The sequence below is a fragment of the Amblyomma mixtum genome, chromosome 3, assembly GCF_055824585.1.
Source record: "Amblyomma mixtum isolate Tamu chromosome 3, ASM5582458v1, whole genome shotgun sequence".
Classification (NCBI taxonomy): Eukaryota; Metazoa; Arthropoda; class Arachnida; order Ixodida; family Ixodidae; genus Amblyomma; species Amblyomma mixtum.
The window spans coordinates 306,465,445-306,479,841 of NC_143014.1; the positions used below are offsets into that span (position 1 = coordinate 306,465,445).

Genomic DNA, 14,397 nt, shown 5'->3' on the forward strand with positions numbered 1-14,397 from the left:
TCAAAGAAGTCATCATTTGTCGTCTTCGTATAGGACACACGCATCTGACACACAATTTCCTACTGTCAAAAAAAGAGCAACCTTTTTGCGAAGAATGCGGAGTTGAAGTTACAATTAACCATATTTTATTCACTTGTATGAAATTGGAAAAACTAAGGAAAAAGTACTTTGCTCAATTTTATAACGAATACCTCCCTTTTCATCCCGCACTGCTTTTAGGAGATGATTCAATTGTTGATATATCATGTGTTTTCAGCTTTCTTAAAGAAACTGGATTTTTTAAGTGGCTCTAAATTTTTACCCACAGGTCTGTTTTAATTCTAATGCACCTCAGCCACTTTCTCACGCCTGAGAAGAAGGCTGAGGTATTTAATTTTGGTTGGTTGGGAGTCTCAGTGTCCTTGTCCAGCCAAGGATAGCTACTGAGGTTTCCCAGCCCCGTTTAAAGCTTTTACTAGTAGCCATTTTTAAAATTTGTGTACATGTTCAAAAGGTAATATTAATGTCTGAAGGCCTTTACACCAAGGATGACTTTTTACATATCTCTAATATTCAAAAATAAACTTTTACAATACCTTGTGGGTGGCGCATGATGGCCTCAGTTGCCTATGTGCCATAAAACCCAACACAACACACACACACACACACACACACGCACGCGCACACACACATGCACACACGCACACACACGCACGCACGCGCACACACACACACACACACACACACACACACACACACACACGCACGCACGCACGCACGCACGCACACATTGAAAACTAAACATTTAGAAAGATTTGCTGGTCCTGTTGGGTTTGATACCTTGGAGGAATCTTCGACACATTTCCAACCAAAAGTTTTTGAAACTTTGAAACCCAAACACACACAGCGTGAGGCAGGACGGACGGGGCATGTTGGAGTGTGTTTGATTCTACTCCACCTCTTTTTTTCATGCAGGGAATCATTCTGGGATCAGTTTTCTTATACGTGAATCAGAGCCGGTTTTATTTTGTGTAAATCATAAAAAAGAAAGGATCATTTACATTTTGAGATGTGCACTGTACCTTCAAGCTATTTGGAACATGTATTAATTTTTTATTCGAAGTACTCCAACCTCCGCAAAAACATGCAAATTCCAGTTGATACAGCGCAACAGAAAGTAAAGAAAGAATTGTCTATTCATGGTTAAATAATGCAGCGCGAAAAGACAAGGACCAACGAAGAAGAGGACAGTTCTGGTGCTGTCGTCGACAGCTCCGACAAGCGCCGTCGTCGACAGCGATTGTAAGAGTAACATTGCACAAAAGACGCAGCACATCCTTGGACGGCTTATAGGTTGTGGCAGTCACACAATGGTATTGCCCGTGGGCTTAGGCAACTGGACGTCCTCCGTCGCTTCTTCGCCTGCTGCCGTTCTTCAACATAAGCACTACGTATGGTCTCCCCGGTTGCTTCCGCTGCTTGAGCAGTTCCGCCATCAGCCGCTGTAATTAGCTGGGCACCGCGCTTCCTTTGGCACTTTTGGGGTTTTGGTGTTTAACGCGCCAGCAGACTGGTGATCCTCATTTGCAGATGCTTGCAGTAAAGTGCGCTAAGTTTTCATTTCTTGGCGCTGATGAGCATAGGACGCAAGGCAAGGCTCCCGCTCGCTCAGTCATCACGGAGCCCCCAGTCGCAGTACCGGGGCACCACCTGTGATGCGAGCTTGTAATGAATTTCGTTAAGCGTCGGTGCGCCTCTTGTCAGTGTACCTGTATCAACGTGTGTAATTGTCCTAACGGTTGCCCGTTTTATAAAAAAAACCTGAATAAAAAGATCGATGAGGTAACGTCAGTACTCAAAGCTGCATCCAAGCCGTGACTTGAAGGGTTCAGTCTGTGTGAAAAAGCACGAAGGAATAAAAGAGAATATGCCAAAGTAAATTGTGATATTAGATTGGCTGTAATCCTCTTTAATTTCATTTGTTCGCCTTCAGGGACCATTACACGCGTATTGCAGAAGAGAATGACCTTCAGCAGTGCACAGTCATGAGCATTATGAAAGGAAACAACCTTTATCTGCACAAATCTGCGTATTTTCTAGTTATTTCTCCGGTAGATTTTAGAATCACTTGGGGATATCATGCGCCAAGAAGAAGGGAAGATCTGTAGTTCTGTACTTGTCTCACGTATTATGGAGTAATAAATAAATTAATGCTCAAATTTGTCCCACCACATTCTGCTCAAGACTGCAAACCGTTCATATACACTTTTTTTATTTTATTTATTTATTTACAGATACTGCGATCTTGTACAGATCATAGCAGGGTGGGACAAAACAAATTGCAAGCATATAAACACACAAGAAATTCATAATATTTGCAGGCACTTTTCAAACAGCAGTAAAGAATTTTGATTAACAGTCTCGCTATTAAGTTTGTTCCAATCATGAATTGTCCTCGGAAAGAAAGAATATTTAAAGCAGTTATTTCGCGCGTTCAAAGAGGTTATTGTTAGTACATGCCTTTGTCTCGTGTTATAACCTGAGGAGTAAGAAAAATAATTGGAGGTATCAACTTTATAATGTCCTTTTATAAGCTGGAAGAAAAACTTTAATCGACAAACACGATTGCGCTCAACGACGGGAGGTAACCCATTTCGCCTCACGAGCTCACTTACAGATGCACGGCCATATGAGTTAAAAAAAATCTGGCTACTTTATGCTGTATTCGCTCTAATTTCTGAATGTTTGTTAACGTGAAAGGGTCCCAAATGATTACGGCATATTCTAGTAACGGACGGATGAGGGAATTGTACGCCAATAGACGAACACTAGGTGGGGATGACTTTAGGGAGCGCCTCAAGAAAAATAGTTTCCGCATTGAGTTGCTAATACAGCGCCTATGAGTTTTGCCCACGAAAGGTTGTTAGTAATCCATAGGCCTAAATATTTATACTCTGTCACTTCTAATAATGATATGCTGTTAGTACCATACACAAAATGAAGAGGCATTTTCCTGTTTGTAATTTTCATGAAGACGGTTTTTTTCAAAATTAATGCACATCTGCCATTTGTTGCACCACGCAACCACCTTCGCTAGGCCATTATTTAGACGCACCTGGCCGTCAACTGAAGACACCATTTGATACAGGATACAGTCATCCGAGTACAGCTTCACGCGGACTGAAAGATCTGCCACAATGTCATTAAAAAACAAAAGAAATAAGAGTGGTCCGAAAACAGGTCTTGGGGGACGCCAGACATAACCCGGACACTGCTAGAAGAAATATTGTTTAGAGTGACGAACTGACATCTGTTCGAGAGATAAGCTGTAATCCATGCAAGTATCCTGTCGTTTTTAATTAATGTAATAAATTAATTCATGAATTAGTTTGTTATGTGACACCTTATCGAATGCTTTGCGGAAATCTATGAATATTGCGTCGGTTTGCTTTCCGTGGTTAATCGACTGAGCAAAGTCATCCACAGTTTCAACTGTGTCATAATTCATTGAAAGTGTTTTGGAGAGAACAGTTTAGTTGGGCTATTCACGGGCCGAGTTGTCACAGGGCGCAAAACGGATCTTGAATGAGCAATGCCCGTTTCTTCAGCTGTCCCGACAGCCCGCCGTTGACAGCAAATGTCCTCGTCATTCACGCACTGTCTGGTGACGAGAATGCTTTAAGGTTTTGATTCTAAGTTCACTAGCACCTATATTAACTTCAAATGACTTGTGGGAGCGCATTGGCGAGGCAAAGCGGGAATTTTCGAGTAAAGTAGTAGAGGCAATTGCGCAGAACCGCGAAGGCTTGTAATACTTGTGTGTCATGGTTCTTGTCACGTGAGAAGCGACCAGATTTATGAATTTGCCTGCGTTCACTTCCTTCTGTGTCGTTCGAGATTGTCGTAAGTTGACGTAGGAGGTTTCTCGCAAATAGGAGCAACCGCCTAGAAGACTGGCATTGTTTTTGCATTGCGGGAATAATTATTCGTTCGCCATCAATTTATTACCTATGTCGAGGTGGGGAAGGGCTCATTTAGATCCACGCGAATCTACTAAAAAAGTATTTTTGGTGGTTAATTAGCTGTAGAAATCCTGCCGGTCTTGATGGTGGCGTTCTACAGAGTTGAGTGTGCCCTACTGTGAACGGGATGAGAAAAAGGCCGTCGCTGTCTCCGTGTTGAGTCCAGGGGTGGCGAAGAAATTTTCAGATAAGGCGCAAGTATCACTTACAACAGTCTCCACCACAGCAGAAAAAGCTGAGAGCGGCTTTAATCGTTGCACATAAATGCACATAGTTAGTTTCGTGCGTGACAAGCAATACGAAAAGGCCTTGTTAAACAAATTACATGAAAAACACACACACAATAGAACTTCGCGGCCATCTTTCAGGAAACGGTTATATTTATGTTCTCGGCTCTGGTTCTCGGCTCATTACCTTCGTGACCTGTTGCCTCTTTATTCTCGCTACATGTACAACAGTGTCATTTTGCAATAGTAGTGATGCCTTCTTATCGTTTGAAGCTGTCGCGCTCACAGTGTTTTTGTTAGTTGATCGTGGCTAGCGTGGCGTTCCCTCCTCTGTGTTCTCATCGGACATGCACAGGGGCTTTATGGAAGCAGCGCATAGGCCGTGAGTGGCTGCTGGCGTGGAAGTGCATCTTTGGTGATTTGCTGGGGCACCCGGGTTTGGATCCGCTTCTTTCTGACTAAAACTGTTCAGCCCGAAGCGCAAGTGCTGTAGGAGGCGAAGTTAACGGCGTATGCTTCCCATATTGTGAATTTTGCTTCACGCGTACAAGTATGCTCATAAGGGAAAAGAATTTTGGAAATAAGCTACGGTAAACGATCTCCTACTCCTTCATACTCCTCTATAATACCAGGGGACGTGATATATGCCTCGATTTCGAGTGCCTGCTCAGAGGTTGATCGAGCAATGAATGTGCTTCACGGACATAAAAATTAACACTCAAGGTGTGTTCACTCGTGAAACTGTAGTTTTATGTTGTGTTTTAATGTACCGGTCACCTAAATCTGCAGGCGCACTTCCATGCTTGTTAATGACAGATACGTGTATCATAAGTTGAAATTTTCTTTTATTAGGCATATAATCTGGAATCTGTGACATAGCAGTTGGTAATGAGCAGAAAAGAAGTCTTTTGGGGAACATTCGTGAAACAAGCGAAGTGTGACCGAGACCAAGAAAAACATCAGCACACATCACTGTTTTTTCTGCTGTTCTTCTGAAAGAAAATATAATGAATATTTCGAAAATAGTTTGCCTTCCAATACCTGAGCAGACGGCACTGCGCAGGGCTGCCACGAGGACTGCTGACGGCTTCACGGTGGCGGCGATCCGTACTACAGAGCCCGCCAATCGCCACTCGAGGATGGCAGCCAGCCCTGTGGCCGCTCGCAGCAGGTTTTCGTGATGCCATGCGCGACCCGCATTGGCTGCACGTGCCCAGGAGGCGCTGCCGTGTCTCCTGCAAGGGCACCACTTGTGGCAGTTTTGTACTTTGCTTTCTTCATTGTGTGCGGCGTTTTTGAAGGTTGTGTCTAGATGGGATTTTGATACCTTAGGGAAAGAATTCTGCAAGGCACAGCTGGTGATTTACATTTGCTTTTGGGGCAATGCCTAAGCAGCCATTTTCGTGGGAATTTGCGGGACACTGGTAATTAAGCAAAATCTATTGTTGCCATTACCTATTAACATTTCTTCTAAGGCTTGAAGTTTCGAGAGAACCTTTGCTACACTTCATACAATCCACCAAACCATGCAGTGAATTGTTTCACTGATGCTGCATGAAACTATGTGCAGGGCAGTGCTAAACTATGTCTGGCAACCTCTTCATGCCTACGGTCGCAAATTGTATGATGCCCAAAATTTTAACTTCTTCACGCCGCTGAAAAATTCCGGAATAAAAAAGGACTTAGACTGGCCAGTCTGAAATCGACACATAAAATTAGCAGCGCACTAGACCGGCGAATAAACAATTCTTTTTAGTCCGTAAAGAAAGGTAAATATAGTGTCAGAAACTGTGTTTATTTGCAACTTAATGGTGTAAAGTTTTTCCCGAAAAGTTCGTCTTTGTTCTTGTTCACCTCGCGTTCTGAAGGCACTGCTAAGCATTGGAGAAGCCATATAGACCTTCTTTGTTTTCTTCTCAACTGGCTGAAATAAGATAGCGACTGCTGTGCTGTGTCCCGCTGTCATCAGACCTCGCTCTCCTTTGTCCTCAACGTGCGACGTTTTCCGGCAGGTCGATGTACCTGCGCCTGCCGAGCAACGGGATGCCAGGCGATGTAGTATTCACATCCGCCGGGACGCCTCTGCAGCCGTCACCCGAGACTTCCTGTTTTTTATGGCGCTGGCACGTTCCCTCTGCCTGCCATGCATAGTGCAAGGAAGCCTGTAACCGGGCCTGCATGTGCTTTTCCTTACCGCGTCTGGTCCATAGCGGAAGGCGTCAGACTGCTCGCGGTGTCTTCGATCTAGTTAGAGCTTGTAAATTTTGTCTTTGCTCTTTGAGAATTTAAAGTAACTGCACCTACCTATCTTCTGCTGTTCCTCCGCAGTGCCATGTAGACAGTGCCCTTCACTTTCCGCTAAAAAAGGCCTATGCCCTATGCTTCCACCCGACCGTGTTTCTGAAATATTTGTTCAACTCGATTTTTACACAAAAATACACCCTTAATATGATATAGTTTAGCAGTATAAAATGCTGACGGCATCACACGGAAACTGACCAATGTCTTGTACTCAATCAAACTGATTTTTTCACATCTTGGTTGCTGATCTTCAACCTCTCTTACGTTCGTTAATTTAGAGATAAATTAAGAAATTGCGTCTTAGAAACTACACAGGTGAACGTCATGGCGGCATCATTGTTTCAAGCGGACCCATGTTACTGGTATTGGTCCTGCTCCAGGCAGTGCGCGTTTAGAATGGGCGCTATGTTGGTGAGGGAATTTTCTCGCACTAAGGCACGCAAGCCTAGCAGTGACGATTAAGTCTGCCGTATGATGACGTTAATGTAGGCGATGAAATGAGTTACAAGCAAATAAAGGGATGTGTCATTTTGTGCATATTTTGTGCTGCCAACTGCCAGCAAGAAAATGATAAGCCAAAAAATGAGCGGTTTTATTGACAACAAAAATAAAAACAGTATTGTGAGTTTTTCTTGAAAAGTCCGATTTCTACCCAATTCTGAAGTAAAAAATTGTGCGAAATATTTACTCCCAAATTACGCAAAAAAATGCAAACTGAGGGCGTTACTAATGATACTTTAATAATGAGTGTTTTTTTGGATTGAAGAACCTAAAAGCTAATACCTTCGTGATTATACCTTTGTGATAATACCTTTGTGATTTTAGCCTTTGTGATTTGAAAATTTTCGAGACTGGTAGAAAACTGCTGGAACACACGAGATTTAGCTTTTTTTTCTTTCTTTGCAACGTCAGGCTGGCTAATTGATCCAGAGTGCTGCCGGTCAAGTACCACAGTGGTTTGGTGATGGTGTTCTTCACGTGTATCTGATTATATAGTTTTGCTTAGCTTTTTTGGTAGCACCTTCAGTTGGTGTGGCAGGAGTTTTAATGCCCATGTGGTCGTGTTTAGTGCGGTACTTCGATGGGGAAATGCTCTCCTTACAGAAAGAAAGGGAAGGGCGCGAAAAGCATATCTCATCGCATTTAAGTGCCGAAGCTGCAGACTGGCGCGCCAGACCAACTCAACAGCCTCTAACGGTCCAGTAACGACACCAATTGAAATCAAGATTCAACGAAGGAAGTTCATATTGCCTGAGCCACAGTTACAGGACCATTAATTATTCAAGTGGCCAATTATCCCACTTCACGATTGCGTACTGTCTGATAAGAGGTATTATTGAGGCCCCACGCTCCATCAACTTAAAAGGTCTTTGGCTGACCACTTCCAAGAAAAGCATGAAACGTTATGGAAATTAGAGGCAGTGTTATAGACTCTCTGATGGGGTCTTTGTTTGGCAGGTTTGTCTGAACGGAAAGTTGCAATAAAAAAATCGCTTCCAGTATTGTGTCTCCGTGAAAGAGTAAGAAATCTTTCTGTCTTCGAGACTTTATATCCGAGCACTTCTGCTTCAAAGGGAATTGAATAATGGTACGTTATATATTTTAACAGGGTAAACATATTCGCACTGTGCACAACTTTCGACATTCAATGACAGCCTCGTTGTTTTTATGTTAGAACCAGATGCGCGTTGCCAGTCTCCTTATATGACCGCACTTTAACTAAAATCGTCACATCTGGCAATTTTAGTTTAGAATAATACGAACAATCGATCATGTTTTCGAAACACATGCCGGAGTAACGACAGCATTATTTCTTAAAAATGGATATAAACCAAGGACGTTACTTTTCTATATATTTTTTAAAATTACGCCACCTTATAGGATTTGCCTGTAATGATCAGTCAAGAAAACAATAAATACATTGTCTCATCTGTTAGTATTAGCCGCCGCGGTGGCTCAGTGGTTACGGCGCTCGGCTGCTGGCCCGAAAGACGCGGGTTCGATCCCGGTCGCGGCGGCTGAATTTCGATGGAGGCGAAATTCTAGAGGCCCGTGGACTGTGCGATGCCAGGGCACGTTAAAGAACCCCAGGTGGTCGAAATTTCCGGCGCCCTTCACTACGGCGTCTCTCATAGCCTGAGTCACTGGGGGGGACGTTAAACCCCAATAAATCAATAAACCAAAGTTAGTATTAGAAGAAAATATACATGTAGCTAGATACAAGGGGTATTATCTTAAGTGGTCAAATATAAAAGTTTTGCGAAATGCGGAGCTTGGCATGCGTTCATCCAGCTTTGCCAATTTTACAGCGCAGCTCTTTAGCGCCCCTTCGTGAATTGAACCGCGACGCCGTCGCCGGTGTAACCGAGCCAAATAGTAAATAAAAACAAACTTTTCTGCGACTGGGTTGCGAATCCACTGCGCCGCAAACAAATAAGCTTCGCTGGCCACTGCACGAGAGCACTAAGCTATCGCTTTATTTTTATTCACTAGGCAATCGCCGCAGCCTATCACGCATCGTTTTAAACTGCAATACACTCTTGCGCTGTGCATTACACACCTCCTTCTTCTGCTAATACTACTACCGAATTAATATACACTTTATAGCGCGCTGCGCATTGCACAATGTCTTTATCGACTAATACTAATACCGCACCATTATGGTCGCCAGACGTGCGACGACCCAGCCAAGCAAAACAGTGAGCCTGCAGAGCTTGGGACACCGACAGAGCAGCGCCGAAATTTCGCATTAGGGGGAATCGTAATCGTGCTTAACATTTTTTTCGGGAAGAAAAATTTTTCGAAAAATTTGTAGGCATGTGCTTCTCACGGTACCCCGTGAGCAGACATATATACAGAGATATATATTTAAGCAATAATAATGTCGACCGGGCATGCATGTTGCATTTCACGCGAAGACGCCTTGAATATCTGAGAAACTTTTTTATTTCCGCCGCAACCAAATATGAAGGTACGCTGTAATGCAAAATCTGATTTTGAACTTGAGATTTTGTTGTTTGAATAATGCTGAAGACCACAACAAAACATGATACTTTCCCCCCCCCCCTTATGTAATGTCCCAGACGGGATCTTTAAGGGTTCAATAAATGATGATGATGACTTTCTTTCTGGAATGGGCCCAAAAAATCCACACACGACAGATGGATTATTCACAAATGAAGCAGCGTTCGGAAAATAATGCTGCATTACCCTCCTAGATTTAAAGTTAGCCGAATTATCTAACCCTGTCATATAGCGAATGAATTAAAAGCGGCAAAGTATAAAGGAGTATACGTTTAGATTTTCGATTCAATGCTATGTAGACGAAAGAACGCTGGGCCACTAGGCATGGAAGGCGTGGGACCAAAACGCTGCGAAATAAATTATTGTTTATAAGAAAGGCGTTTCCAACACGAGGACTAGTATTTCTCGACAATAGTGCTCCTATATGTGTGTTAATAGTCTCATTTGCTCCATATAGAGTATCTGCTGTCACATTGCAGAAATTTTAGTTGCATACACTAGTAAGTATTCCTTAAGTAAACTCTTTTATGTTTACAATAAGACCTCACGGGCTAAAAACTGATAACCGCGCTGACTGATAGCATGCGTGGTTTGTCACTGCGTGCAAATATGGTCATGAAAGCGTCGGACGCTCTCGCTTCTGAAGTCAGCAATGAATGAGCGAAAAGATGCTTAACGGCCTGCTTCGTAGCGTTGGCAATATTGCAGGAGATGTAACAGGATGAGGGGCTAAATGAAAATGGCTACAAGAAAAAGGTGTGGGGCTGAGACGGCTTTTTTTGTTCAGTCCTGGCTGCCGCTGCGGTAAAAGCACCTGGTCATTGGCCGTATTGCTACGGCGAACGGAAGCCTACAATAAAACTTCGGTAGGGCCTAGTTGGTACATGTTACTGCTAAGGTGAAGGTTGCGCAAACACGGGACGATCCACAGACAGAGACACACACAGGCGCCTGTGTGTGTCTCTGTGTCTCTTAGTTGTGGATCGTGCCGTGTTTTCGTAACCTTCACCTGAACGTAAGCCTATCATAGATGGCTGTAAATGGGGGAGCAAATAGAGCAACACAAACAGTATGAGCCGTTACGACTACGTAGTCGACCATGTTATTCCGGAAGACTAACGTGCGAATGAATCACAATTTTCGAAAAAGAGAGCAGACTGCCTTTAGCAGTATCGAGTGCAAGGGAGAAAATAGTTTAAAAAATTATTTGAATAGAAAGTTTTAACTTGCGCGGTCATTCCAGAATTGGTCCCTGATTTCAGTTCACTTAGTGCAGCGTCCAAGAGTACAGATTTAAGATTACATGTTTCCAAAGTATTCCACGCTTTTGTCGTACAACTGCGCTAGAAAATCATACCTCGAGGAAAACTGATGTTGACTTTGCGTCTGCTAAGCTCTGGGAATTCGAGCAATTTTGTCTTGATCACAAACCACATCTGATGTTCAAGTTGTTTTCCGACCATAATTTGTATCTCTTCTGAACATCTAGCCTTATTGCTCTCGAACTGGTTAACGACTTTGATGGGTGCATCGGCGGGAAAATTGCACAAGTTCCATCGAAACGAGGTGAACAGGGAGGGTTCTTAACAAAAAGGAGCTATGCGCGTCTTTGGAGACACTATTTCCAACGCTTCGCATGCACGGGGCTTTACGATGCGGCATACTTGTTTTGACATAAATGCTCGTAATGGGCAACACCGCCGACGGAAACGAAATTAACTCACAAGACCACGTTCTGTGACTTTCTTGCGCTTCTGGTACTAGCTTCTTTCGTACTTATTCGCCCAATCATGCCTTCGACCGATAATTACCACACCCTTTCTGACCGCTTCTTGGTCTAAGCATATGAAGCTACGAAATTAAGTTCTCTGAGGCAGTAGGAAAATGTGTTCTGTCTACGTACGAGGGAGGGTGAAAAAATAAGGGACATGGCGGAATTCGCCACGTACTACCATTATAGTTGATGTCACGTGAAAACATCGAGCTAGAAAGCTGCTGCTGCTGCTGCATGTTCCTCGGCGTCGGAAACGTCCCAGACGTGGTCGCGTGAGGAGGCAAATGGTAATATTTCCATGTGACCAGTAGCGCTGCCTAACTGAGCGGCTCCCTTTGCGCTGTGCACTCCCTCTGTTACATGATCCAGCTGCGCGGCTGCGTTTTGCTTCGGCTGGGGACGCCGCGAGCAGCGGGAAAGAAGAGGAATCGAAAAGCAAGAGAATCTTTTCCATCTTCTGGAAGAACGCGTGACCTCTCCAGGAGGCACAGTCAGCAGAGAGTAGAGTATACAGGAGTCTACAGCATTCGCGCGTGACAGCGAGACGTGCACGCACGCCTGCTGAGCAAGCCATTTGTGTTCGCATCCCCTCTTTACAAGGCTTCGGCATGCTGCCCTCAAGAATAGCCCACTGGAAAGCTCGCGCATGTTTCTACTAGTAAGTTCTATTTCATTATCCTCCGGATTTATGAGATAGCATACAGACCATTGCCAGTAAAGTTGTACCTGTTTCGGTCGAACTACAAGTCTACCAGCCGGTAGGCTGTAATGAGGTGTTACTGTAGAGTGAGTGTGCAGGGTTTGGACTGCAGCCTAATTCACATCCAGGTAATTAGGAGGCTTGGGCGGACACCTAGCAATGAATTAAGACCTACAGCTTTAAGGAAGATGGAATGCACTGCTGCAGTTGACTTCGATGAAAACGATACTGTTTAGCCTCCCTAACCTGTGCTCCTGTTGCCTTTAGTGGCGTGACGTTCAACCACTCGCATCAAATCAAACGAATACCCATACGATAATAGTGGCAAAGTGTTCCAACCACGAGAACAATCGAAATTTGCTAGCAGAGCGGCGAAGGTGAAACAATGCGGAGAAAATGGCCCTGCCCAACATCAGTTCTTCTCATCGTCATGCTTAACTATTCTCACAGCTAGGCAGCTGAACAACGTTTCAGCAAAAACACTGGTCTCAGTCTGGATCACACGAAGAAGAGACTTCTTGACGGAGTGCTTGTCAGCGGAACTGAGGCTTCCCTTCCGCGCATTGTCCATTCTGTAATGTCAAAAATTCCATAGTTCCTGCCTTCTTTATGCCGTGAAATCGTATGCACCAGTTTTCTCACTTGGCTCACTACGTCCTCGCAGGGAAGTGTGCACTCGTCCAAGTCACTTCGAAGCTCAGAATGTGAATTTAAACTTCATTCTTAGTTTCAAAGTGACTTGAACGAGTTCACGATCGCAGCGAAACACCCGCAGGATGGACGTACGGAATGCTAACAGCAAGAGTGTTCGCCCAACCAAGGTTTTGAACGGCCCTTCTAGCAGCATCCTGGAGCATCGGTCGGTTTCCGCCGCTTCGTTTGCCGTATTATGCACGGTGGGACGACCAATACATGAGCCTTTCATGGTGCTTTGGTCGAACACGGAACACGGCAGTCATATTTCTATACTCCTCGTTCTTACGACACAGGGTCGACAAGCGAACGAACATCTTGTTCTCCCTCTTGATGCCAGATTTACAAGTGCGTCTTCGTCTCGCTCCGAATCGAGAACGTCGCCGGCCGGTGGTCATAGTGGTGGCCGTATTTATCGTTGGCCCACTGGCGATGATCCTCTGTCTGGTCGTTGCTGATACGCATTTCACCGACCGAACTCATCAGGGCTGCTGATGGCTCGGTGCGCTTCGCTAGCGTGCTCTGGGAGCAGTAGCGAGATTCACCCTCACGTGGTCTTTGTAAAGAAAGTGGAAACATCCAGCTCGTAAACAGACGTTTGTGAATTGGAGACGCACCTATCAGAAAACGCCTACTGGAGAAACTAAAGAGAGTATTCTGTACAGCGCCGCACTCGCTTTTGACGCACAGATGTCTGAACGAAAGTTTCCCGTTGGTGTGTATCTGCTGTTCTTTTTCGTCATTGGTTATATACATTGATGAAACAAAGTCCAAATGATGCGTATTGTAGCGCGCGCGAGATTTTTGAGAGAACGCGACACCACAGCGAGAGTCTTGCGGAAGCAGGAAAAACTACTTCGGTTTTAGCACCACTATCCATATTTACTACAATATGATGTATGAATTCCCTGAGCTGAATAGTGCAAGACACACCTGAACGAAAGTCACGTTGAGCTGGAGTGAAAAAGTTGTCATTTAAGCTCTTCATAAGACAAGAATATATGATATGTTCCAATGTTTTGCTATGTTTTCGTCTTTATGTATTGTACGGGTGTTAACTTCGCCAGTTTTCAGTCACTGGGAAGTTTTTGAGACTTTAATGATTTAATGAATATTGTTACCATAACAAGTGCTTTAAGATATGGTCAGGTATATTGTAAGGAACATGGGCAGAATGCGAATTTAGATCAGACAGCAGGGTTGTTACAATTGTCTCCGTTACTATGAAATCTTTCATTTCTGCAAAACGGGCGGAATCATTTGGGAATGGATTTCGGTCTGATTGATCACTCAAAAAAGCTGATTGAAAGTATGCATTAAAAAATTCCGCTTTATTCAAATCTTCTCCTACTAATTCAATACTGTACAGCAGAGGTGGAACTCCAATGTTATCTTTCTTGGTATTTTTAATATATTTCCATCTCTTTTTGGGGTTAACCCTGATTTTTTCGGCTAAAGACGATAAATATGAGTGTATACCACTTTTGAGTTGTTTCTTAAGTAGACCCGTCAATGCCTTAAACCTAGTGAATAATGGCTGGATCTTTTTTATATATTTTTTATATTTTTATATATCTTTTTTCAAATAGATGTGCACAATTCCCATGATATTTAATGTTTCTCAGCGCGCTGTTTACCCGACACAGTCTTGGAAGGTATTCAGGCTGTACCCCAATC

The 14,397-nt window shown here is 43.8% G+C and overlaps 1 protein-coding gene across 4 annotated transcripts in view; it reads left to right on the forward strand.

Moving 5' to 3' along the window:
• LOC149355502 (uncharacterized) overlaps nt 1–7,912 on the forward strand; it is a 41,305-nt gene extending 33,393 nt beyond the window's left edge. For all 4 annotated transcript variants that reach the window (XM_089577655.1, XM_089577654.1, XM_089577653.1 and 1 more), the window contains exon 5: nt 5,292–7,912. In XM_089577655.1, coding sequence (XP_089433781.1) covers nt 5,292–5,409 — 118 coding nt within the window. In that variant the 3' untranslated portion in view covers nt 5,410–7,912. The remainder of the gene's footprint in view (nt 1–5,291) is intronic.
• The last annotated feature ends 6,485 nt before the right edge of the window (nt 7,913–14,397 follow it).